The 27,888-nt window shown below is 46.0% G+C and overlaps 1 protein-coding gene across 4 annotated transcripts in view; it reads right to left on the bottom strand.

Moving 5' to 3' along the window:
• The window catches only part of LOC132391017 (beta-arrestin-1), a 135,934-nt gene that overhangs the window by 23,457 nt on the left and 84,589 nt on the right, over nt 1-27,888 (bottom strand). For 3 of the 4 annotated variants that reach the window (XM_059963629.1, XM_059963630.1, XM_059963631.1), the window contains 9 exons: nt 23,197-23,241; nt 22,089-22,285; nt 21,013-21,072; nt 19,666-19,733; nt 13,196-13,331; nt 10,857-10,941; nt 9,933-10,005; nt 5,237-5,374; nt 1,179-1,262 (listed from right to left, as the gene is read on the bottom strand). In XM_059963629.1, coding sequence (XP_059819612.1) covers nt 1,179-1,262; nt 5,237-5,374; nt 9,933-10,005; nt 10,857-10,941; nt 13,196-13,331; nt 19,666-19,733; nt 21,013-21,072; nt 22,089-22,285; nt 23,197-23,241 — 886 coding nt within the window. The remainder of the gene's footprint in view (nt 1-1,178; nt 1,263-5,236; nt 5,375-9,932; nt 10,006-10,856; nt 10,942-13,195; nt 13,332-19,665; nt 19,734-21,012; nt 21,073-22,088; nt 22,286-23,196; nt 23,242-27,888) is intronic. The other variant, XM_059963632.1, reaches the window with a different exon arrangement.

Genomic DNA, 27,888 nt, shown 5'->3' with positions numbered 1-27,888 from the left:
CAAAACTCTGCCTTTAGAATCTCTGTCGCTGTCCTGATTAAAAGTTAGCTGTTTTTACGCACCCCTGACGTTGATTGTCCAACCCGGAGAAAGCTGGCTCAAAGCTCTGCTCTTCAAACATTGAACGCGGACTTGACTGAACAGTAACTCTTTTTACGCACTGCCTCTTGCTGATTGGTCACCCCTCAACTCAGAGAAACTAGACAGTGAAACTCTGCCTTTGAAATCTCAATCACTGTCCCGATTAAAAGGTAGCTGTTTATACGGACCACTGAAGTGGACTGCCCCACTCCCATATACGGAAGGGGAATCTCTGGGACGATTCATGGATGGGAGGGGACCTTCTGGGATGATTCAGTGATGGGACAGGGAACTTCTGAGTCTCTGTCCATTGATGGGACAGGGGAACCTCTAGGTCTTGTTTTCAGTAATAGGACAAGGATCCTCTGGAACCATTGCCCAGTGGAGGGAAGGGTTTCCGGAGGTCACTGTGTAACAGGGACAGACCCAATCATCATCCAACACCCAGCTGGTAGAAATGGAGCAGATCCCACCCTCCCGGATTCCCCCAACATGACCTTCTCTCCCTGAAATCACAACCAGGAACCTCTAACCAAGTCTCCAGCCCCCTTGGGGGGGGGGGGGGGGGAAGGGGAGGGAACCACTCCATGGGGTAGGGTCTCGTACTACCTCACCTGGAGGGAAGTGGTGATCATTGGCTTTCTGATAACCAACCCACCCAGCCGAGGGGACAGTGGGTCTGCGACTGCGCACTGCCATATGACCATGAGGCCATTTGGTCCATTGAAACTGCTCCACCACACCATCATGGCTGATTTATTATCCCTCAAGCCCATTCTCCTGCCTTCTCCCCATAACCTCTGATGTGCTGACTAATCAAGAATCTATCTGCCTCTGTCCGCTTTATATATACTCAGTGACTTGGTCTCAACAACTGTCTGTGGCAATGAATTCCACAGATTCACCACCCTATGCCTAAAGAAGCTCCTCCTCATCTCTGTTCTAGAGGGTCTTCCTTGTATTCTAAGTCTAATTTGGAAATCAATTGACTGCATGAGATTACTCTGGGCACTCCAATTTCTGCCCACGTCCACTGCTCCTACCTCCCATTCAACCAATCCAACCTCATCACCATGGAGCGAAACATTCAAACTCACCCTCCCCGCGAAACTACCAGCTTCACCTTGACCTTATAGGATACGATGATGCCCAGGATCTCCTTATTGGCTCCATCTCTAAGCCTGGAAGAGAAAGAGAAAGACTTCCTTTTTAATACCGTCTCCCCACCACGGGAAGCCAACTGTTTGTCAAACAGAACATACATAGAACAGTACAGGCCCTTCATCCCATGATGTTCCAAACTAATTAAACCAATTACTCTTAATTAATCTAATCCCTCTTCTCCACACCTTATCCACATCCTAAATACAAGACACTCTGCAAATGCTGGAAATCCAGAGCAACACACGCGGTTAAAGCAAAAAGCAACAAAAGCTCAACTGAAAGTATTGTATTTGAAAGCATGCAGCTTAAGAAATAAAATGGATGATCATGAAATTTGGCTAAAGGCTGCCATTGGGGGCTGTATGTCCAAGGATATACCGTGTATCGGAAAGATAGGTTAGCAGGCAGAGGGGGTGATGTGGCCCTGTGTATAAGAAATAACATTAAATCATTGGAAAGAGATGACATAGGATAGGAAGGGGTAGAGTCTCTCTGGGTTGAGTTAAGAAATAGCAAGGGTAAAAGGACCCTAATGGCAGTTGTATACAGGCCTCCAAACAGCAGCCGGGATGTGGATTACAAGTTACAGCAGGAGATAGAAAAGGCGTGTCAGAAAGGCAATGTCATGATAATCGTTGGGGATTTTAACATGAAAGAGGATTGGGAAAACCAGGCCAGTGCTGGACCTCAAGAGAGAGAATTTGTAAAATGTCTAAGAGATGGATTTTAGGAAGAGCTTGTTGTTGAGCCCACTAGGGGTTCAGCTGTGCTGGATTGGGTGTTGTGCAATGAACTGGAGGTGATAAGGGAGCTTAGGGTTAAGGAACCCTTAGGGAACAGTGATCACAATATGATCGAGTTCACTTTGAAATTTGAGGAGGAGGAACTAAAATCCAATGTGTCGATATTTCAATGGAATAAAGGAAATTACAATGGCATGAGAGGGGAACTGGCCAAGGTTGATTGGAAAGGGACACTAGCAGAGCAGCAATGGCTGGAGTTTCTGTGAAAAATGAGGGAAGTGTAAGACAGATATATTCCAAATAAGAAATTTTCAAAGGGAAGAAGGACACTACCGTGGCTGACAAGTGAAGTCAGAGCCAAAGTAAAAGCAAAACAGAGGGCACACAAGGAAGCCAAGCTAGTGGGAGGATAGAGGATAGAGAAGCTTTTAAAAACTTACAGAAGCAAACTAAGAAGGTCATTTAGAAGGAAAGGATGAATTATGAGAGGAAGCTGGTGACTGATATCAAAGAAGATACTAAAAGCTTTTTTAAGTATATAAAGGGAAAAAGAGAATTGAGGATAGATATAGGACCAACAGAAAATGATGCTGGAGATATTGTAATGAGAGAGACAGAGATGGCAGAGGAACTGAATGCGTATTTTGCATCAATCTTCACAGTGGAAGACGTCTGCAGTATACTGGGCTTTCAGGAGTGCCAGGGAAGTGAAGTTTGTGTAGTGAAAATTACGACTCAGGAGGTGCTCAGGAAGCTTAATGGTCTGAGGGTGGATAAATCTCCTGGACCTGATTGAATGCACCCTCGGGTTCTGAAGGAAGTAGCTGAAGAGATTGCAGAGGCATTAACGATGATCTTTCAAGATCAATAGATTCTGGCATTGCACCAGATGACTGGAAAATTACAAATATTACTCCGCTATTTAAGAAGGGTGGGGAGGCAGCAGAAAGGAAACTATAGACCTGTTAGCCTGACATCAGTGTTTGGGAAGTTGTTGGAATCGATTGTTACGGATGAAATTACGGAATACCTGGAGGCACATGACAAGATAGGCCAAAGCTAGCACGGTTTCCTGAAAGGAAAATCTTGCCAGACTAACCTACTTCAAATTTTTGAGGAAATCAAGCAGGGTAGATAAAGGAGATGCAGTAGACATGGTGTACTTGGATCTTCAGAAGGCCTTTGATAAGGTGCCACACACGAGGCTGCTTAGCAAGATAAGAACTCATGGAATTACAGCAAAATTATTAGCATGGGTGAAGCATTGGCTGATCAGCAGAAAACAGAGAGTGGGAATAAAGGGATCCTATTCTGGCTGGCTGCTGGTTACCAGTGGAGTTCCACAGGGTTGGTGGTGGGACTGCTGCTTTTTACGATTAATGGATTTGTGGCTAAATTTGCCGATGATACAAAGATAGGTGGAGGAGAGGGTAGTGTTTAGGAATGGGCAAAGAAGTGGCAAATGAAATACAATGCTGAAAAGTATATGGTCATGCACTTTGATGGAAGAAATAAACAGGCAGACTATTATTTAGATGGGGAGAGAATTCAAAATGCAGAGATGCAAAGGGACTTGGGAGTCCTTGTGCAGGATACCCTGAAGATTAACCTCCAGGTTGAGTCAGTTGTGAAGGCAGCGAATGCAATGTTGGGATTTGTTTCTAGAGATATAGAATATAAGAGCAGGGATGTGATGTTGAGGCTCTATAAGGCACTCGTGAGACCACACTTGGGAGTATTGTGTTCAGTTTTGGGCTCCTTATTTTAGAAAGGATATACTAACATTGAAGAGGGTTCAGGGAAGATTCACGAGAATAATTCCAGGAATGAGAGGGTTACCGTATGAGGAACGTCTGGCAGCTCTTGGGCTGTATTCCCTGGAGTTCAGGAGAATGAGGGGGGATCTCATAGAAACATTCCGAATGTTGAAAGCCTGAACAGATTAGATATGGCAAAGTTATTTCCATGGTAGGGGAGTCTAGGACAAGAGGGCATGACTTCAGGATTGAAGGACGCCTATTTAGATTAGGGGTGCGGAGAATTTACTTTAGTCAGAGGGTGGTAAATCTGTGGAATTTGTTGCCACGAGCGGCTGTGGAGGCCAAGTCATTTAAGGCAGAGATAGATAGGTTCTTGATTAGCCAGGGCATCAAAGGGTATGGGGAGAAGACGGGAGTGGGGATGACTGGAAGAATTGGATCAGCCCACGAATAAATGGCGGAGCAGAATCGATGGGCCTAATTCTGCTCCTATATCTTATGGTCTTATAGTCGTCACCTTTCGGTTCCTGAACCAACCAGCACAACAGTAATCACTACCCCAGTACAGCAAAACTATGACCAATTAACACTTCTAGCTTGAGCTCTGTTTTCTTGTGCATAATTTATGTTGAATTTATATTTTGTTTGCAATCGCTGCTTATCTGATGCTCTCTGCCTGCGATGCTGCTTGCAAGCAGATTTTTCACTGCACCTCTGCATACGTGGACTTGTTCGGATGACAATTAACTCAGAGTCTGTATACAGTATACAACCTGAAATTCTTACTCTTCACAGGCATCCACGGAACAGAGAGAAACAAAGAATGAACGGCAGAAAAAAGTTAGAACCTCAAAGCCCTCTTCCCCATCCCACACACAAACAGCAGCAAATGCAGCACCCTTTCTCCCCCTCCACTACTTGTTGCAGCAAAATAATCAGCGATCCCCCCCCACCACCACGCAAGCCCCCAGAGATCAGGATCTACAGTCCTTCAAAAACTACCATCCATCCCGACACTTCGGTATCTCAACAGGCCCTTTCTCTCACTGTTGAGGGGGAGAGAGACCGTGCCTGTCACAGCGAGAGGGGAGGGCGGCAGCTCACTGTGATTCCACACTGACACTAATCCTGTTTATTCCCAACACGTTCCCAATCTCCAGATTCCCCTACATACGTTAATAACCATCTGCGTATGATTTAGTGGCTAATTAAATCACTGACCCATAGGTCGTTGGGATGTGGGAGGAAACCAGAACACCTGGGGGGTGGGGGGAAACCTGTGTGGTCACAGTGAAAACGTGGAAACTCCACACAGAGAGCACTGGAGGCCGGAATTGAGACCGTGACCCTGGCGTTGTGAGGCAGCGGTTCTACCTCATCACCTAGTTATCTTAATAACACAGCGCTGGAGACTGGGATCGTCCCCGGGACCACGGTGCTGCCCTGTTAATGCGCTGTAGGACGATGAACAAATCGTGAGGTGCTTACAAGGTGCTGGAGGCCAGGTTGGTGTCCTCGTGCTTGAGCTTGCCGTCCAGCGCAAGGCCACGCTTCTCTCGGTTATTGGCCAGGTAAGGCGTCAAGGTGTACACTTTGCAGAAGGTGGAGCTGGGGGCTACAATGTCACTGCATGGGGAAAGGAAGGTCAAGTAGAAAGAGAGGAGGTTAAAGAACCAGCATTTCCACATCAACCCTCTTCCAATTTTTATCGATGCACTATAGAAAGACTCCTGTCTGGGAGTACAACATCTTGGTACAACTACTGCTCTGCCCAAGACCACAAGAAACTGAAGAGATGTGGACACAGCTCAACACATCACAGAAACCAGTCTCCCCTCCATGGACTCTGTCTGCACTTCTCCCTGCCTCAGTAAAGCAACCGCCATAATCATAGACCCCACCCACCTCAGACATTCTTCTCCCCTCTCCCATTGGGCAGAAGATACAGAAGCTTAAAAGCACGTACCACCAGGATCAAGGACAGCTTCTACCCCACTATGAAATGTTCCCTAGTATGATAAGATGGACTCTTGACCTCACAATCTACCTTGTTATGATCTTGCACTTTTCCGTGCAGGTAGACAATACTTTCTCTGTAACTGTTACACTTTATTCTGCATTCTGCTATTGCCTTACCTTACTCCGTCTCACCGCACTGTGTATTGATCTGATCCGTATGGACAGTATGCAAATTATTCATTGTAACTGCATGCGATCCATTTCTCACCATTTCCTGCACACGCGCAAATCTGTCTCTTAAACCCCTCTATTGTGTTTGGTCCCACCACCCCTGGCAGCCCACTCCAACACCCACCTCTCTCCGTAAAATATCTTTCCCTGTACATCTCCTTTGAAATTACCCTCTCATACAGAATGCATGTCCACAAGTAGATGACATTTTGACAGTGGGAAGAAAGAAAGACGCTGGGTGTCTAAGCCATCAACGCCTTTCTTACATTTCTGTCAGGTCTTCCCTCAGCCTCTGCCGCTCCCCGAGGAAACAACCCAATTCTCTTTCAACCTCTCCCTCAGCTCACACTAAGGTATTGGAGTTGATTGTTAAGGATGAGGTCTCAGGGTACTTGGTGGCACATAATAGAACAGGCCGTAGTCAGCACGGTTTCCTGAGGGGAAAATCTTGCCTGACAAATCTGTTGGAATTCTTTGAAGAAATAACAAGCAGAAAAGACAAAGGAGAATCAGTGGATGTGTACTCCGATGTTCAGAAAGTCTTTAACAAGGTGCCACAGATGAGGCTGATTAACAAGCTACGAGCCCATGGTATTACAGGAAAGATTCTGGCGTGGAGAAAGCAGTGGCTGATTAGCAGGAGGCAACGAGTGGGAATAAAGGGAACCTTTTCTGGCTGTCTGTCGGTGACTAGTGGTGCTCCACAGGGGTCTGTGTTGGGACTGATTATTTTTACATTATGTGTAAATGATTTGGATGACAGAATTGATGGCTTTCTTGCAAAGTTTGCAGATGATATGAAGATAGGTGGAGGGGCAGGTAGTTTTGAAAAAGTAGAGAGGCTATAGAAGGATTAGGCAGATTAGGAGAATGAGCAAAGATACTGCAGATGAAAACAGTGTTGGGAAGTGTATGGTCTTGCACTTTAATAGAAGAAGTGAAAGGGTTGACTATTTTCTAAATGGAGAGAAAACACAAAAATCTGAGGTGCAAAGGGACTTGGGCATCCTTGTGCAGGATTCTCTAAAGGTTAATTTGCAGGTTGAGTCTGTGGTGAAAAAAGCAAATGCAATGTTATAATTTACTTTGAGAGGACTAGAATATAAAAGGAAGGATATAATGTTGGAACTTCTTAAAGCACTGGGGAGGCCTCTCTTTGAGTATTGTGAGCAGGTTTGGGCCCCCTGTCTTAGAAAGGATGTGTTGATACTGGAAAGGGTTCAAAGGAGGTTCACAAAAATGATTCCAGGATTGAATAGCTTGTCGTATGAAGAGCATTTGATGGCTCTGGACCTGTATTCACTGGAATTCAGAAGATTGAGGGGTGAACTCATTGAAGCCTATCGAACAGTGAAAGGCCTTGATGGGGTGCCGTGCAGTGCATATTTCCTATGGTGGGAGGGTCTAAGACCAGAGGACATAGTCTCAGAATAGAGGGGTGTCCTTTTAGAACGGAGATGAGGAGGGATTTCTTTAGCTGAGTGGTGAATCTGTGGAATTCTTTACCACAGGCAGATGTGGAGGCCAATTCTTTATGTATATTTAAGGCAAAGGTTGATAAATTCTTGATTGGTCAGGACATTAAGGGATACGGGGAGAGGATACGAGATTGGGGCTGAGAGGAAAATTGCATCAGCCATGGTGAAATGGTGGAGCAGACTCAATGGGCCAAACAGCCTAATTCTGCTCCTAAATTTCATGGTCTTATGGTCATACCCTCTAATCCAGCAACATCCTGGCAGACCTCTTCTGCAGCATCTTCAAATCCTTCACATCCTTCCCACAATGGGCAAACAGAACTGCACAAATATTCATGAGACCTAACTAAGGTTTTATACAGCAGCAACATAACTGCTTTAATCTTACACTTAACTGAAGCTTGCTGCAGGCCTTCTGTAACACCTTGTCTACAGGCATGGCCACTTTCAGGAGCTATGGACCCAAATCTCAAGATTCCTCTGTACACAATGCTTCGGCCATTAACTGTGCACTTTCCCATTTCCCAAAGAACAACACCTGACCCTTGCCTGGATTACAATATCAAGGGACAGGGCATTAGTGCAGAAGAGTGCCTAGGAAAATTTGAGCCGAAATATTTTTGATAGCATAGTAAGCACGAGGAGGGCCAAATGGCCTTCATCCGACTTCTATTTGGTATGTTTTGTTCAAGCCCAGAGAATAGGGAAATATGAGGCAGCTCTCCCAGGGGTGGCATTGAGGTGGGGGGGGGGGGGTACCGAGGGAGGGTCACACTGTGGGAGGGGTGGTTATGAGGGAGGGTCGCATGTTGGGAGGGGTGGTACTGAAGGAGGGTCGCACTGTGGGAGGGTTGGTACCGAAGGAGGGTCGCACATTGGGAGGGGTGGTACTGAGGGAAGGTCGCACTGTGGGAGGGGTGGTACCGAAGGAGGGTCGCACCTTGGGAGGGGTGGTACTGAGGGAGGGTCGCACTGTGGGAGGGGTGGTACCGAAGGAGGGTCGCACGTTGGGAGGGGTGATACTGAGGGAAGGTCGCACTGTGGGAGGGGTGGTACTGTGGGAGGGTCGCACGTTGGGAGGGGTGGTACTGAGGGAGGGTCACACTGTGGGAGGGGTGGTACTGAGGGAGGGTCGCACTGTGGGAGGGGTGGTACCGAAGGAGGGTTGCACATTGGGAGGGGTGGTACTGAGGGAGGGTCACACTGTGGGTGGGGAGGTACTGAGGGAGGGTCACACTGTGGGAGGGGTGGTACCGAAGGAGGGTCGCACGTTGGGAGGGGTGGTACTGAGGGAAAGTCGCACTGTGGGAGGGGTGGTACTGTGGGAGGGTCGCACTGTGGGAGGGGTGGTACTGAGGGAGGGTCACACTGTGTGAGGGGTGGTACTGAAGGAGGGTCGCACGTTGGGAGGGGTGGTACTGAGGGAGGGTCACACTGTGGGAGGGGTGGCACTGAGGGAGGGTCACACTGTGTGAGGGGTGGTACTGAGGGAAGGTCACACTGTGGGTGGGGAGGTACTGAGGGAGGGTCACACTGTGGGAGGGGTGGTACTGAGGGAGGGTCACTGTGGGAGGGGTGGTACTGAGGGAGGGTCACACTGTGGGTGGGGAGGTACTGAGGGAGGGTCACACTGTGGGAGGGGTGGTACTGAGGGAGGGTCACTGTGGGAGGGGTGGTTCTGAGGGAGGGTCACACTGTGGGAGGGAGGTACTGAGGGAAAGTCGCACTGTGGGAGGGAGGTACTGAGGGAAAGTCGCACTGTGGGAGGGGTGGTACTGAGGGAGGGTCACTGTGGGAGGGGTGGTACTGAGGGAGGGTCACACTGTGTGAGGGGTGGTTCTGAAGGAGGGTCACACTGTGTGAGGGGTGGTACTGAGGGAGGGTCGCACGTTGGGAGGGGTGGTACTGAGGGAGGGTCACACTGTGGGAGGGGTGGTACTGAGGGAGGGTCACACTGAGAGGGGAGGTACTGAGGGAGGGTCACACTGTGTGAGGGGTGGTACTGAGGGAGGGTCACACTGTGGGAGGGGTGGTACTGAAGGAGGGTCGCACGTTGGGAGGGATGGTACTGAGGGAGGGTCACACTGTGGGAGGGGTGGTACTGAGGGAGGGTCACACTGTGGGAGGGGTGGTACTGAGGGAGGGTCACACTGTGGGAGGGGTTGTACTGAGGGAGGGTCACACTGTGGGAGGGGTGGTACTGAGGGAGGGTAGCACTGTGGGAGGGGTGGTACTGAGGGAGGGTCGCACCGTGGAAGAGGCGGTACTGAGGGAGGGTCACACTGTGGGAGGGGTGGTACTGAGGGAGGGTCACACTGTGGGAGGGGTGGTACTGAGGGAGGGTCACTGTGGGAGGGGTGATACTGAGGGAGGGTCACTCTGTGGAAGGGGTGGTACTGAGGGAGGGTCACACTGTGGGAGGGGTGGTACTGTGAGAGGGGATGTGCTGGAGTGTGTGTTAGATGCTGGGAGTGTGTGGGTAGGGTGTGGGGAGTGTAGGGGAGGGATCTACTCACTCAGCTTCAGCTGTGGCAACGGGGCACTTGTACTGAGCCGTGTTGAAGAGGCAGATGTCAGCGTACTGACGGACTGCAAAACAAGAGGCAGGTCGGAGATGATGGGGCAATTCCAAATCAACACACCTTCTCCCCTCATCCTCAGCCTCCTACTGTCATCCTCATCCTCTCCCCTCATCCCTCACGCTCATCCTCAGCCTCCTACTGTCATCCTCATTCTCTCCCCTCGCTCCTCATCCCTCACCCTAATCCTCATGCTCTTCCCGACCCGTTGCTCCTCATCTCTCACTCTAATCCTCATCCTCTGCCCTTGCTCCTCAGCCTCTCCTGTTGCCCTCCCTCTCCTCTCCCACCACATCCTCCCTCTCATTTTCCCCTTTCCTGTTATCCTCATCCTTTCTCCCTTCTCCCCAACCACTGCCTGAACCCTCATCCTCTTACCCCCATCCTGTCCCTTTCCACCTCATGCACATTGCCTTCCTACTCTTTCTCCTCTCTATCATCCCCTCCCTATCATCCTCACACCCTCCCCCACTCCCTCATCTCCTCACCCTTACCAGATGCCAGTCACACCCCTTGTCCTCTCCAAGCTGCCATTCTTGGATGATTTGGTGGGGGAGGGTCACTGAGCCCATACCCTAGACATATTTGGCCCCCACACATCTGTCTGGCAGCTATATCTGAACCATTTGACCTTCTACTCCAGCCCACCACATCTGGTCCCCAACATATGGGTAAACACTGGGTTTCTGCCCACTGACAATTTCTCTGCCCCAAATCTGGGCAACAATCTCTGCACAGACCCCACCACTAAACATCTGGACAGCTCCTCCTGCCACCGGCCTCACTATAAACATCTGGACCCTCCACAAGAACCTCTGCCCCTAAACATCTGGTTGACAGCACACATGGACAGACTCCTACCTGCGATCTTGAGTTTCTTGACGGTTTTGTTTGTATTGTTGGTCACGTGAACATTCACATTTATCGGCTCTCCATGATAATAAATCTGTAAGATAATCAGAGCTCTCAGCCCTTGATTTGGCCAATGGGGTGAGACAAACAGATTTGATGGCCAAAGGGATAAGACAGACCGATTTGGAAGCCAATGAAGTGAGACAGACAGATTAGGTGACCAATGGAGTGAGACAAACTGAATTGGTGGCTAATTGAATGAAATGGACAGATTTGGTAGCCAATGGAATGAGGCAGACAGATTTAGTGGCCATTGGAGTGAGACAGACAGATGAGGAGACCAGTAGTGTGAGATGGACATCTCATTGATTGAACCCTGATCTGTGATCACTGGCACTGTAAAGTGATGCAATACCCGCTATGCTGCCATGCCACACTTTTTTTTGGCATTATTCATTTTGTAATCTATCATAATTTTATATCTTTTCACTGCACTGATGCTACAAAGCAACAAATATCACGTCACCTCAGTCAGCAATAAAAAATCTGATTCTGATTCTGTGTATAGAGCAGCAGATGTTAGAAATAAGTTACAGGGTTCAGTTGGAAGGCTCATGGGTTTACGATAGAAAAATTATTGTCACATTCCTGAATGAACAGCAGCAGGCATTCAAACTTTGGTGTCCCAGTTTCCCAGAGTATGGTTCGCTGTCACTGTGTCTCTGAGACTCAGACTGGCAATTATTGCCTACCACATTCCTTCATGGAAAGTCGGTACGTAAAGCCCTCAGACTGAGCACCCAGTGCTCAATCGTAAGAGTTCCACTTCTGGAACTACTGTTTAGATTTCGCCTTTGCATTTCATTTGTGTCATCTTGTTTATTTCACGTCTGAGTCTGAGTTAATTCTAGACCTTACTCTGCACCTGGGTTCACCACCATCCCTAATTCATTACAAGTATAGAATATAAATGTAAACATGGGGCACAGTAGTGTAGTGGTTAGCGCAACACTTTATAGTACCAGCATGCTGGGTTCAACTCCTGCCACTGTGTGTGTACTAATTTAAAAATTATACATAGAAAAATTATATCTTATATATTTATATTACAGACGGAGATTGAAGAAGTTCCAGAGGATCCCAGAAATTAAAGGGTTAATATATCAGGAGTGCTTAATGGCTCTGAACCTACACTCACTGGTGCTTAGAAGAATGACGGGGGATCTCATTGATACCTCCCAAATATTCAAAGGCCTAGACAGAGTAGACAGGAAGAGGACATTTCCAATTACAGACTGAGATCTAATCTGGGGATTTGTGGGTTTATACATGGAGTAATGGATCATTATAAGTGAATTACAGGCTAAGATCTCATCCAAGCATTTGCAGATTTATATAAATAATAGGTTACTGTGAGTTAATTTACAAGCTAGTATCTAATCAAGGATTTCACAGGGATTATATACAGTATAACAGATCCCTAGGAGTGAGTTACAAGCTGGTATCTAGTCCAAGGGTTTGTGGATTTATGTATATAATAGATCCCTTGGAGTGAGTCACAGGCTGGGATCTAATCCAAGGATTTGATATATATAAAATGAGGTATAAAAATTATACAATGGAATTCATTTGAGAGTTTCATTAGCGTTATAGAATCAAGTGGCTGATCTCCAAGAGTGGGTGACAGGCTGGGATCTAATCCAGGGGTTTGAGAAGGGCTTATATACAAAATCACATGCCCTGTGAACTGAATTACACACTGGGATCTAATCCAGCGGTTTGAGAAGGGCTTATATACAGAATCACATGCCCTGTGAACTGAATTACACACTGGGATCTAATCCAGGGGTTTGAGAAGGGCTTATATACAGAATCACATGCCCTGTGAACTGAATTACACACTGGGATCTAATCCAGGGGTTTGAGAAGGGCTTATATACAGAATCACATGCCCTGTGAACTGAATTACACACTGGGATCTAATCCAGGGGTTTGAGAAGGGCTTATATACAGAATCACATGCCCTGTGTACTGAATTACACACTGGGATCTAATCCAGGGGTTTGAGTTAATGTACATTATAACAGATCCCCAAGAGTGGGTGACAGAGTGATATCTAATCTGGAGGTACAGGGAGGATTTATATACAGAATAACTGGTCCACTGCTCTGAATTACTGGCTGGGATCTATTCCAGGGGCTTGAGTTGGATTGTAGGGCATAGGAGCAGAACTAAGCCATTCGGCTGACAAGCTGGGATTCAACTGGGGACACTGGTAGGTTTCTAAGCCAAATGAATTCCCTAGGCATTCGGACAGTCTTGCTCCCAGCACACCGTCCGCCTCTCACCTCCTTGTCCAGCGATGCCTCTAGGTGAAGGGGTTTGTCTGACATGAGGAACTGGCGGGTGGTCTCGGCCATGGGTTGGGGTCCGGGCTTCTCCGGAGCATACTGCACCTTGCGTATCACCAACCTCACAGAGTTCCTACGACAGAGGTAACGAAGACTTCACAATCTCCTCCGATCTGACAAACCTCTGCAGCTGTACCATGGAGAGCATTTGAACTGGTTGCATCACTGTCTGGCATTGAGCGGCTCCTCTAATTTGTACATTGACCACAGATACACAGCTCCCTGAACGAGGTCCTGACCTTGAGATGGCAAGAGCTGTGGGATTGGAAGGTCTCCCTCCAACTTAGAGGAAGAATACCCAATCTACTTTGGATAAACTCTGCTTAGACCAGTCTAGGCGACTGGTTTATTAGTGTCACCTGTACTGAGGTACAGTGAAGAACTTTGCTTTGCATTCTGGAGACTCTGCAGATGCTGGAAATCCAGAGCAACACAAAAAAAAGCTGGGGGAGCCCAGCAGGCCAGGCAGCATCCACGGAGGGAAGTGGACAGTCAACGTTTTGGGTCGAGACCCATCATCGTGACTGGAAAGAAGGGGAGATAGATGGCATAAAACTGCAGTGGGGGGAAGGGATGGAGCAAGAGCAGGCAGGTGAAGGGTGGATCCGGGTGAGGCAGGAGGTGGTGATGGGCAGTTGAGGGGGTGGGGGTGGAATGGAAATGATATAGGAAGCTAGCAGGGGATAAGTGGAAATGCCAAATGGCTGATGAAGATTGAATCTGATAGGAGGGGACACAGGATAATGGAATAAAGGGAGGGAAAGAATTCTCCCCATATCATCCTCTCAAATTGCCCAATGCTCACATATTCCTCTCTCCAGTTTCCCTTCCCACCTCTTTCCATTATTCCATGGTCCATTATCCTCTCCTATCAGATTCCTTCTTCTTCAGGTCTTTGCCAGCTTCTCACATCATTCTCACTCTCCCCCTCCCTCACTACCCCCTCACCTGGATCCACCTATCACCTCCCAGCTTCTCACATCATTCTCACTCTCCCCCTCCCTCACTACCCCCTCACCTGGATCCACCCATCACCTCCCAGCTTCTCACGTCATTCTCACTCTCCCCCTCCCTCACTACCCCCTCACCTGGATCCACCTATTACCTGCCAATACTTGTTCCACCCCTTCCTTCCACTTTTTTTATACCGGCCGTCTCCTCTCTTTCTCTCCAGTCCACGTGAAGTGCTCCGACACATAACATCAACTGGACTCTTCCCTCCATTGATGCTGCCTGATTCAACGTGCCATTTGCTGCAGCATTTCATGTGTTGCATTTATTGTGCATGCCACCCATAAAGATCGTTTCACCACACCGGAGCAGTGAGGTTGGACCAGGGAGTACAATAAATGAATACAGAATTATGTATTATAGTTCCAGAGAACGCGCAGTGCAGGCAGACAGTAAGGTGGGATATCATAATAAGGTAGACTCTGAGCTTAAGGATAGATCTTATTTTTCAATAGTCCTTTAACAGAGGGGTAGAAGCTGTCTTGCGCCTGGTGGAATGTGCTTTCAGGCCTCTGGTACCTTCTGCCCGATGGGAGGGGGGAGAAGAGAGACTGCCCAGGGTGGTGCAACCTTTGATGATGTGGGCCGCTTTACTGAGGCAGTGTGTGGTTATGGTCAGCGTACAGTAGGAAGGGTGGGATTGGAGAGAGTGCAAACTCCCACAAAAGCTGTTGCTTAACTTCTACAGAAGCACAATTCAAACCATCCTGACCAACAGCGCCACCGTGTGGTATGCCAGCCGTACAGCCGCTGAGCGACGAGACCCGCATCGCGTGGTGAAGGCGGCCCAGCGAATTGTCAGGATGGAGCTCCCTGGACTGGATACCATCTATTCCAGCAGACTCAGGAGGAAAGCAATCAGCAGAACCAGAGACACCACACACCCCGGCCACTCCCTGTTTGACCCACTGTCATCAGCAAAAAGTTCAGGACACTAAAACCCAGAACAAATAGACTGAGGAACAGCTTCTACTCCAGAGCTGTGGCCTCCATCACACCACTCCCACAGAACAGTGACTGAAACCGTGAGCACACACAGGGACTCAAATACTTGCACTAACGGCACTTTGTGCATTACTGTGACATTCTGGTGCTGCTGCAACTTATTTTCTGCTACTTATCTATTTAATACTGTTTTTCTATTACTGTCTTGTTTTTAATCTACCGCTTTATTTAATTGCCTGAGAGGAAGCCAAACAGAGTTTCATTGTATCTATTTATAATGACAAAAAAGATCATTCATTTCATTTCAGAGGAGATTCGCCAGGGCCCAGATCTTCCTGGGCCTGTATTAGGGGGGGGGGGGGGATCTCATTGAAATCTATCGAATATTGAAAGGCCCACATGAAGAGGATGTTTCCTATACTGCAAAGGTCAAGGACCAGAGGGCACAGCCTCAGTCTGTCATTGGTTATATTTGAAGTGGAGGTTGATAGGTTCTTGATTAATCAAGGCACCAAAGGTTATGGGGAGAAGGCAGGAGAAGGGGGCTGAGAGGAAAAATAAATCAGCTTTGATGGACTGGTAAAACAAACTTGATGAGCTGAATGGCCTAATTCTGTTCCTACGGCAGAGGGTGGTGCATATATGGAAAGGCTGGGGAGAGGGTTTTGGGTATATGGGTAGGGTGGGGAGAGGGTGATCGTTATATAGATAGGCTGGGCAGAGGGTTAACCTCTGACGTGTTAACCGTAGGGCATATGAAAATAAGAGATTATAGTCAAAAGGGAAATTTGGATTGCCAAAAGGCAGGCTGAGAAGGATATTGCTGATAATGCAAAGAATGACCTTAGATTTTTTTCGATATTTTAGTAGTAAAAGTCAAAAGTTAAGTGTATTAGGAATAATAGTGGAGTGTTAAATAATGCAGAGAGGGAAATAGTGGATGCTCTTAACTCATATTTTGCTGAAGTATTCACCTGCAAAAATGTCGACAACTTGCCAGTAAGTGTAGAGAAAAATAATGCTGCTTTAAGGGATTTAACAATCTTAGAAAATGAGCTCCTGTTTCAGCTGAAAAGCCTGAAAGTTAATAAATCTCCAGGGCCAAACAACATATAGTATATCCAAAGGTACTTAAAGAGATCTGTAATATACAAACCCCTAACATTTATTTTTCAAAAGTCAATGAAAACTGGTGAAATCCCGAATGACTGGAAATGGGCTAATGTTGTTCCAGTCTATAAGAAGGGTGACCGCACTGACCCTGGTAACTCTAGACCGGTAAGCTTAGTGTGTATCACAGGCAAGATCATGGAAACAAAAATAGAGAATGAGATGGAAAAGTAGCTGATAATAACAGGCATGCTAGCAGAAAGCCAGCGTAAGGTGTGCGAATGTGTGCAGAATTGGTTCAAAAACAGAAAATGAGTTATGGTGAGAAGATCATTTACACAACTGGAAGATGTTATAAGTGGAGTTCCACAGGGATCAGTTTTGGGACACCTGCTGTTTTTAATTTACATTAATGATTTGGGTAAGCACATAACAAATAAATTAGTAAAGTTTGCTGACTCAGGCAGCAGAATGAATACAGTTAGATCTACGTGGGCAGATCAATGGCAAATGAAATTTAATATAAGTAAGTGTAAAGTATTACATATAGAAAGTAGAAATATTAGATATAAATATACAATGGGGGGGTCTTGAAAATGCACTGTATTAGAAAGATTTAGGCACCCTGGTAGACTCGTCACCATCAATAACACCATCACTATCACTGATGTTTGTACATTTAATCACAGACCTCTTTAAGTACCCTGGATATATATTGCCTGACCCTGGAGATTTATTAAGTTCCACTATCACTATTAACCAGATCTTATTAGGGAGCTCAATGCAAAGGAATCCTTAAGAGGCAGTAATCATAATATGACTGAATTCATGCTGCAACTTGAGAGGGAGAAGCACAAGTCAGATGTATCAGTATCACAACGGAATGAAGGGAATTACAGAGGCATGAGAGAGGAGCTTGCCCAGGTGGATTGGAGGGGGATACTGGCAGGGATGACGGCAGAGCAGAGGAGGCTGAAGTTCCTGGGAACAGTTCACAAGGTGCAGGATAAATATGTCTCATAGAAGAAATTGTTCTCAAATTACAGCGATAAGGAACTGTGGCTGACAAGAGAAGGTAAGGTCTGCATAAAAGCCAAGGAAATGGCAAATAAGGTAGTAAAAGTGAGTGGGAAGTTGGATGATTGGGAAGCTTGTAAAACCCAACAAAAGGCAACTTAAAAAGCTATAAGAAGAGAAAAGATGCAATATAAGGGCAACTAGCCAATAATATACAGCTGGATACTACATGTTTTTCAGTTATAAAAACAGTTAAAAGAAGGTGAGAGTTGATATTGGGCCACTGGAAAATGATGTTGGTGATATAGTAATGGAGGACAAAGAAATGACAGATGAACTTAATGGGTACTTTGCATCAGCTTTCATTGTGGAAGACACTAGCCAGATGTCCATGAATGTCAGGAAGCAGGAATGAGAGCCATTGCTATTACAAAGGAAAAAGTGCTAGGCAAACTCAAAGGTTGTAAGGTGGATAAGTCACCTGGACCAGATGGACTACATCCCAGAGTCCTGAGAGAGGTCGCTGAAGAGATAACAGATGCATTGGTCATGAACTTTCAAGAATCACTTGATTCTGGCATGGTCCCAGAGGACTGGAGGGTTGCAAAAGTCGCTCCACTCATTAAGAAGGGAGGAAGGCCAGTTAGCCTAACCTCAGAGGTTGGGAAAATGTTGGACTCTATTATCAAGCATGAACTTTCAGGGTACTTGGAGACAAATGATAAAATAAGTCAAAGTCAGCAAGGTTTCTGTCAAGGGAAATCTTGACTGACAAATCTGTTTTGAGGATGTAATAAGCAGGGTGGACAAAGGAGACTGAGTGAATGTCATTTACTTGGATTTTCAGAAGGCATTTGAAGCCACACATGAGGCTGCTTAACAGATAAAATCCTATGGCGTTACGGGAAGGAAACTGGCATGGATAGAGGAAAGGCTGACAGGCAGGAGGCAGCGAGTGGAGATAAAAGGGACCTTTTCTGGTTGGCAGCTGGTGACTAGTATGACTAGTAATGTTTTTGAGGGGGTCAGTATTGGGACCACTACATTTTACATTGTTTGTCAGTGAAATAGATAATGGAATTGATGGCTTTGTGGCAAAGTTTGTGGATGATACAAGGGCAGGTGGAGGGGTAGGTAGTGCTGAGGGAGCACTGTGATTGCAGTAGGAATTAGACAAACTGGGCAAAAAAGTGGCAGATGGAATCCAGTGTTGGGAAATGTACAATAATGCATTTTGGTGAAAGGAACAACAGTACAGACTGTTATCTAAATGGGGAGGAGGTTCAAACATCAGAGGTACAGAGGGACGTAGGAGACCTCACGCAAGACTCCCAGAAGGCTAATTTTACAGGCTCAGTCTGTGATAAAGAAGGCAAATGCAGTGTCGGCATTTATTTCAAGAGGAATAGAATATAAAAACAAGGAGATAATGCTGAGGTTTTATAAGACACTAGTCAGGCTGCATTTGGCATATTGTCAACAGTTTTGGGTCTCATGTCACAGAAGGGATGTGCTGTCATTGGAGAGAGTCCAGAGGAGGTTCACAGGATGATCCTGGGAATGAAGGGGTTAACATAAGAGGAACGTCTGGCAGCTTTGGACCTGTAATCGCCGGAATGTAGAAGAATGTGGGGGGATCTCATTGAAAACTACCAAAGGGCAAGATAGGCTGGATGTGGAGAGGATGTTTCCTGCGGTTGGGGTATCGAGAACTGGAGGGCACAGACTCATAATTGAGAGGTGACCCTTTTTTTTTAAGAGGAGGAGGAGGAGGAATTTTTTTGCCAAAGAGTGGTGAATCTGTGGAATGCTTTTCCACAGACTGCGGTGGAGGCCAAGTCCGTGGGTATACTTAAGGCGTAAGCTGATAGCTTCCTAATTGGTCAGGGCATTGATGGATATGGCGAGAAGGCAGGCGTATGGGGTTGAGTGTGATCCGGGATCAGCCCTGATGAGATGGAGGAGCAGACTCGATGGGCTGAATGGCCTAATATTGCTCCTATGTCTTATGGTTTTCTGGTTTAGCATTTAGACATTGCACAGAAGTGATTAGGAAGGCTAATAGAATGTTGGGCTATATAATGTGCTCAGTGAAGTTCAAGTCTAGAGACATTTTCCTTGAGCTGGATAATGCGCTTGTGAGGCCACACCCTGAGTACTGTGTACAGTTTGGGTTTCCACACTTTGTGAAGGATCTGAAGCCACTGGAGAGAGTTCAGAGAGGGATCAAACACAGGCAAATAGGACTAGCTTAGATGGGCATCTGGATTAGCATGGACTAGTTGGGCTGAACAGCCTGCTGATCTCAATGAAGTGACTCCTACCGTTTGTGGATTCGCTCCTCCAGGTTGTCAGAACAGAAGGTTTTCACCTCAAAATCGACGCCACAAGCCTTGAGACAATAGAAAAAGAGAGAATCTGATGAATACATCAATTTGAGGGTTGGGAGCAGTAGCAGGCGGTGTGGCCCCTCATAGTCACAGAATCATAGAACACTACAGCTCAGAAGCAGGGCCTTTGGCCCATCTAGTCCGTGCCAAACTGTTATCCTGCCTTGTCCCATCAACCTGCACCAGAACCATAGTCTTCCATACCCCTCCATACACCTCCCATCCATGTACAGAGCACAGTTACAAGGATATTGCTGACGCTTGAGGACCTAAGTTATAGGAAAAGGTTGAATCAGTTGGGATTTTAGGACAATGAGTGGAGAATTGATAGGGGTATACTAAATTATGAGGTGTATAAATGGGTTGACCATCACTTTATATATCCTGTCTATCTAAGAATACCAAAGCTATTATTTATTGTTGTCATGGTACAGTGAGAAACTTTTTCTTGCATACTGTTCGCTTTACAATGGGAAGAGCACAGCGCACAGCCACACATTAACTAAAATGCTCTTGTGCACATAGCCTTTGTTTCTGTGCAGCTGGGATTTTCTTTTATATCAGGGGTTCCTAAACTATTTTTATGCCCTGGTCCAATGCCATTGAGCAAGGGATCTGTGGAACCCAGGTTGGGAACCCTGTCTTATATAATGTTATTATAATTGTGAAATACCTTGTATTTAATTATGTGTTGAAGAATGTAATCCATAAACTTTCTAAATAATAAACATACCACAACCTCTACTCGTAAACATTTTAGAGCTTCAATGTATTTACAATGTCAGAGTTTGAAGTTACAACACTGTTAGATATTGCAACAATAAAGACAGAAAGGAAATCGATAGCTCATTGTTAATAAACTGTTGGCCCGCTGAATGCTGACGCCGTCCAACTTTAAAAGTTAACAAAACGTGAAAGATTTTCATTGCGCTGTATTTCATTATACCCTTCAGTTAATATATAAAAACAAAATTATGTGATTTTTCAGTTATCATTCTAAATATTCACAATATGCATGTTACAAACAAAAACATTTAAAGTGCTGCGCAGTTTTCATGCCATGAAGAAAGTTTCTTGTTCAGAACTATGGTTAGTTCATTCCTGTGTTAAAAAATATCAGAGGGAACATTGTTGTTCCATGTCATTTCATCACATCAGTACATTGAGGTAGTACAAGGGAAAACAATATGAAAATTCAGAATAAAATATTACAGTTACAGAGAAAGGGCAGTGCAGGTATACAATAAGGTAGCGAGTGAGAGAAAGCACAGATTGAAATACCTTTCCTGTCTCCTCGGGCCCTGGCTGCAGGGTAACTGAACAGGGCAGGTTGGGAGGGATCTGAGGGAAAGAGAGAACAGTGTTAATAATTTCTCCTCATCTAAAGGGGTATCCTTGTATTCTGAGGCTGTGCCCTTTGACCCTAGACTCACCCCCATCATAGGAAACTATCACAATGTGCGCTGGCAATGACTGAACCCAAGTACTGGGAACAGACAGACAGCAACCAGGGTTTATTCATAAGAGTTCAAACAAAACATCAGTGGCTCAGCTGAGCAACACGAGATGTTACAATCTCAAAGCTCGGACCCCACAATAAGCGCTAATTGGGAGTCCGCTTCAATGATCACGGAACATGGAAGACCCATGCCAGTCAAAATAAACTTAAGAAGATTAAACAGAAAGCACCAGCAATTATCGACTCTCATTAAAAGAATTAACGAGTACAGGTGCTCCAGAAACCCCAGTGCCCAATGCTCTCTGGCTATCGAAGGGCTCATTACGGGAAGCATCCTCTGAAGACCCACACCCAATGTTTTAGGAATAGCTCTTTTTTAAAATATATTTCTTATTGTAACTTATAATAATCTTGATGTACTGCACTGTACTGCCACAAAACAAGTTTAATGATATATGTCAATAAACCTGATTTGATACAGGGTGAAGACAACAGTCTTTCTCTCAGTGTCAGCAAAGCAAAAGGGCTGGTAACTGAGCTGAGGAAGCAATGAGGAGGACACACCCTGCCTGTATCAGTGGTGCTGAGCCGCAGCTGGTTGAGAGCTTCCTGTTCCTCTGCATACCGTATATCAACCACCTTACGTACGGCCTAGCGTCACTTTATGGACATACAATCAATGTATAGAAACTATCTTATGTATTTATATTTATTGTGTCTCTTATTATTATTGTGGTTCTTTTGTGCTGCATCAGATCCGGCGTAAAAAATATTTGTTCTCCTTTATGCTCGTGTACTGGAAATGACATTAAAACCATCTTGAACCTTTCACTGGATCCAGCTCTCATTCAAAGTCACAGGGATGGGCGATGAGCGTGGCAAGAGGTGAAGGTCTAACCTCAAATATGAAGGGGTAACCGTGTTCTCCCAGTTTCTTCATCAGACGCTCTTGAAGCCGGGTCAGGGGCTTCTTCTCCTCTGCCACAGGTGGGAAGGCTTGGACGTTGGCCACAAAGAGATCCTTCCGGAAGGTCAGTCCCAGCACGTCCAGATCCTCTCGGCCATAACGGAAGGCACAAGTCAGAGTCACAAAGACTGGGAGACAGGAAGAGAAATGGAACAGTTCGGCACAAGGACTTTCTTTGGTGCTGTAGTACTCTTTGACTCTAAGCAGCTGAATAGAGGAACTCCCCAGTAAATGAACATACCTTCTCTTACCCCATCGGCACTCCCCCATCACCGACTACCTATCCCCCCACCCAGCCTACAGACACTACCCATCACCACCCACAGAATCTCCTCCCACAGCCCACAGACACTCTCCTCACCCCCGAATCCCCTCCCACAGCCCAAGGACACTTCCCCCATCACCAACTCTCCCCACCCTCTGAAACCCCTCCCGCATCCCATGGCTACTCTTCCCCAATCACCACCTCTACCCCTACCCACTGAATCCCCTCCCAAAACCTATGAACACTCTCCCCCCTCACTGACTCTCCCTACCCATTGAATCCTTCATGCAGCCCACAGATACTACCCATCACCACCTCTACCCCCACCCACTGAATCCCCTCCCACACCCCTGGGACACTCTCCCCCATCATTGACTCTCCCTACCCACTGAATCTCATCCCAAAACTCATGGACACTCTCCCCCTCCATCACCTACTGTCCCCACACCCAATGAATCCACACCCACAGCCCACAATATCCCCGTCACTGACTCTCCCGCCCACCCCCGCCTTTCCGCTGCTCCGACTGGGATAAGAGCCTCACATCCATGCAAAACAACGTTTACGGATATCAGCTCCCGTTTCCCCCCCACTGACATGTTTACCTTAAACACAAAGTACGCTGCAGATGCTGGAGTCAAAGCAACACGTACAACACGCTGGAAGAACTCAGCAGGTCGGGCAGCATCCGTGGAAACGTTGACTGCTCATTCCCATGGATGCTGCCCGACCTGCTGAGTTCCACCAGCGTGTTGTAGGTGTTGACATCTTTACCTTTCCTTTCCTTGAGGTATTCCGGATCAACCAACACGACACCATCTGCAGGAGGAAAGAAGGGTTCATTACAGCGTGTAGTGAGGGAGCACCGCCCTGTGGGGGGGTCATGCTGGGGGTGTCACGCATCCTATAACGACAGGATGAGTGAGCTTGGGCTGGTTTCTTTAGAACAAAAGAGGATGAGAGGTGACTCGATAGAGGTGTACCAGAGGTGTAGATTGAGTGTACGGCCACAGACATTTTCCCAAGGGATCATAAATTTAAAGTAATAAGACCATATTACATAGGAACAGAATTAGGCCATTTGACCCATTGAGTCTGCAATGCCGTTTCATTATGGCTGATCCTTTTTTTCCCACCTCAGCCCCACTCCCCAAACTTCTTCACGTAACTTTTGATGCCATGTCCAGTCAAGAACCTATCAATCTCTGCCTTAAATACAACCAACAACTTGGCCTCCACAGTTGCCTGTGGTAATAAATTCCACCAATTCACCACCTTCTGGCTAAAGAAATTTCTCTGCATCTCTGTTTTAAATAGACACCCTCTATCCTGAGTTTGTGCCCTCTTGTCCTAGACTCCCCCACCATGGGAAACATCCTTTCCACATCGACTCTGACTAGGCCTTTCAACATTTGAAAGGCTTCAATGAGATCCCTCGTCGCCCTTCTAAGTTTCAGCAAATACAAACCCAGAGCTATCGAACATTCCTCGTACGATAACCCTTTCATTCCTGGAATCATCCTTGTGAACCTCCCCTGGACCCTCTCCAATGCCAGCATATCTTTTCTAAGATGAGGGGCCCAAAACTGTTCATAACATCAAGGCAAGGCCTCACCAAAGCATTATAAAGCCTCAGCATCACATCCTTGCTCTTGCATTTGAGACCTCTTGAAGTGAATGCTAACATTGCATTTCCCCTCCTCAACACTGACTCTACCTGCAAGTTAACCTTCAGGGTGTTTTGCACAAGGACTCCCAAGTACCTCTGCATCTCAGATTTTTGGATTTTCTCCCCATTTAGAAAATAGTCTGCACATTTATTTCTACTACCAAAGTGTATGACCGTGCATTTTTCAACCGTGTATTTCATTTGCCACTTTCTTGCCCATTCTCCTAATCTGTCTAAGTCCTTCTGCATCCTACTTGTTTCCTCAATATTACCTGCCCCTCCAGCAACCTTCGTATCATCTGCAAACTTGGTAACAAAGCCACTACTCCATCACCCAAATCATTGATATATAGCATAAAAAGACGGGGTCCCAACTCCAACCCCTATGGAACACCACTAGTCACTGGCAGCCAACCAGAAAAGATCCTTTTATTCCCACTTACTGCCTCCTCCCAATCAACCACTACTCTAACCATGCCAGTTATTTTCCTGTAATACAACAGGCAATTAACTTGGTAAGCAGTCTCATGTGTAGCACTTTGCCGAAGCCTTTCTGAAAGTCCAAATATACAACATCCACTACACCCCCTTTATCGATCCTACTTGTAATCTCCTCAAAGAATTCCAACAGGTTCATCAGGCAGGATTTTCCCTTAAGGAAACCATGCTGACTTTGTACTGTCTTGTCCTGTGTCACAAAGAACGCCATAACCTCATCCTTAGTAATTAACTCCAACACCTTCCCAACCGCTGAGGTCAGGCTAACTGGTCTATAACTTCCTTTACGCTGCCTTCCTCCATTCTTAAAGAGTGGAGTGACATTTGCAATTTTCCAGTTCCTCTGGCATCATGACAGTGTCAAACAATTTTTGAAAGATCATTACTAGTGCCTCCACAATTTCTACTGTTCCTGCTTTCAGAACCCTAGGGTGCAGTTCATCTGGTCCAGGTGACTTATGTACCCTTAGGTCTTTCAGCTTTTTGAGCACCTTCTCCCTTGTAATAGTAACTGCACTCACTTCTCTTCCCTCGCACCCTTCAACATCTGGCACACTGCTAGTGTCTTCCACAGTGAAGACTGTTAAAAATATTCATTTAGTTCATCTGACATCTCCTTGTCCCCGCATCTCATTTTCTAGCAGCCCTATATCTACTCTCAACTCTATTTTATTGTTTACGTACTAGAAAAAGCTTTCACTATCCACTCTGATATTGTTTACTAGCTTGTTTTCATATTTCATCTTTTCCTTCTTAATGATCATGTTAATTGCCTTCTGTAGGTTTTTAAAAACTTCCCAATCCTCTGTTTTCCCACTAATTTTTGCTTTGTTGCGTGTCTTCTCTCTTGCTTTTACATTAGCTTTGACATTGCTTGTCAGCCACAGGTGTATTGTTTTGCCATTTGAGTATTTCTTTGTTGTTGGAATACGTCTATCCTGCACCTTCCTCATTTCCCCCAGAAACTCAAGCCATTGCGGCTCTGTTGTTTTCCCTGCTCGCAATTTACTTCCAATTTACTTTGGTCAACTCCTCTCTCATACCACTGTAATTTCCTTTACTCCACTGAAATATTGTTATGTCAGACTTTACTTTCTCCCTATCAAATTTCAAGTTGAACTCAATCATATTGTGATCACTGTCCCCTTAGGGCTCTTTTACCTTAAGCTCCCCATTAACCTCCAGTTCATTAGATAACCCTCAATCCAGTATAGCTGATCCCCTTGTAGGCTCAATGACAAACTGCTCTAAAAAGCCATCTCTTAGGCATTCAACAAACTCGCTCTCTGGGATCCCCATCAACCTGCATGTTGAAGCCTCCCATGACTATCATAACATTGCCCTTTCGATACGCCTTTTCTATTTCCATAAAACCATAAGTCATAGGAGCAGAATCAGGCTATCTGGCCCATCTGCTCTGCTGTTCAATCATAGCTGATCCTTTTTTTTCTATCTCCTCCTCAACTCCATTTCCTGGCCTTCTCCCCGTATCCTTTGATGCCATGTCCAATCAAGAACCTATCAATCTCTGCCTTAAGACTGCTTATCCAACGACCTGGTCTTCACAGCTGCATGAGGCAACAAATTCCACAAATTCACCACCCTTTGGCTAAAGAAATTTCTCCACATCTCCACATTTGAGAGGGAACCCCTCTATCCTGAGGCCCTCTTATCCTAGACTCTCTTACCATGGGAAACATCCTTTCCACATCTACTCTGTCTAGATCTTTCAACATTCAAAAGGTTTCAATGAGATTCCCACTCTTCCTTCTGAATTCCAGCGAGTACAGACTCAGAGCCATCAAACATTCCACGTATAATAACCCTTTCATTCCTGGAATCATCCTTGTGAACCTCCTCTGGATCCTCTCCAATGCCAGCACATCTTTTCTAAGATGAAGGGGTAAAACTGTTCGCAATACTCAGGTGAGGCCTCACCAGTGCCTTATAAAGCCTCAGCATCACATCCTTGCTCTTGTATTCTAGACCTCTTGAAGTGAATGCTAACATGGCATTTGCCTTCCTCACTACTGACTTAACTTGTAAGTTAACCTTCAGGGTGTTCTGCACAAGGACTCCCAAGTCCCTCTGCATCTCAGATTCCTGGATTTTCTCCCCGTTTAGAAAATAGTTCACACATTTATTTCTACTACCAAAGTGCATGACCATGCATTTTCCAATATTGTATTTCATTTGCCACTTTCTTGCCCATTCTCCTAATCTGTCTAAGTCCTTCTACATCCTACCCATTTCCTCAATACTACCTGCCCCTCCACCAACCTTCATATCATCTGCAAACTTGGCAACAAAGCCATCTATTCCATCATCCAGATCATTTATATACAGCATGAAAAGAAGTGGGCCCAACACCAACCCTTGCAAGACACCACTAGTCACTGGCAGCCAACCAGAAGAGGAGCTTTTTATTCCCTCGTGCTATCTCCTACCAATCAGCCAATGCTCTAACCATGTTAGTAATTTTCCTGTAATACCATGGGCTCTTAACTTGGTAAGCAGCTGCACGTGTGGCACCTTGTCAAAGGCCTTCTGAAAGTCTGAATATACAATGTCCACTGCATCCCCTTTATCTACTCCTACTTTATCTAATGTCCTAAAAGAATTCCAATAGGTTTGCCAGGCAGGATTTTCTCTGAAGGAAACGGTGCTGACTTTGTACTGTCTTGTCCTGTGTCACCAAGTACTCCATCACCTCATCCTTAACAATTGACTCCAACATCTTCCCGACCACTGAGTTCAGGCTAACTGGTCTATAATGTCCTTTCTGCTGCCTTCCTCCTTTCTTAAAGAGTGGAGTAACATTTGCAATTTTCCATTCCTCTGGTACCATGCCAGAAACAATGATTTTTGAAAAATCATTTCTAATGATTATTTCCATAATCTCTAACACTACAACACTACCTCTTTCACAACCGTAGGGTGTAGTTCCTCTGGTCTGGTGACTTATGTACCTTTAGGTCTTTCAGGTTTTATGCACCTTCTCTCTTGTAATAGTAACTGCATCTACTTCTCTTCCTTCACACACTATATCAGGCATACTGCTAATGTCTTCCACAGTGAAAACTGACGCAAAATACTCATTTAGTTCACCTGCCATCTCCTTGTTACCCACAAGGATTCAACGTCTTCTGATCCTATGTCACATCTCTCTACTGATTTGATAACATTCTTTACCGGCAGAGCCACGTCACCCCCTCTGCCTACCTTCTTATCCCTCCGATACAATATCTTGTAATAACCTTGGACATTCAGCACCCAACTAAAACTATTCTTCAGCCACA

This window comes from Hypanus sabinus, chromosome 3, assembly GCF_030144855.1.
Source record: "Hypanus sabinus isolate sHypSab1 chromosome 3, sHypSab1.hap1, whole genome shotgun sequence".
In the NCBI taxonomy this organism is placed as follows: domain Eukaryota; kingdom Metazoa; phylum Chordata; class Chondrichthyes; order Myliobatiformes; family Dasyatidae; genus Hypanus; species Hypanus sabinus.
This window is presented reverse-complemented; position numbering and strand designations above follow the sequence as displayed.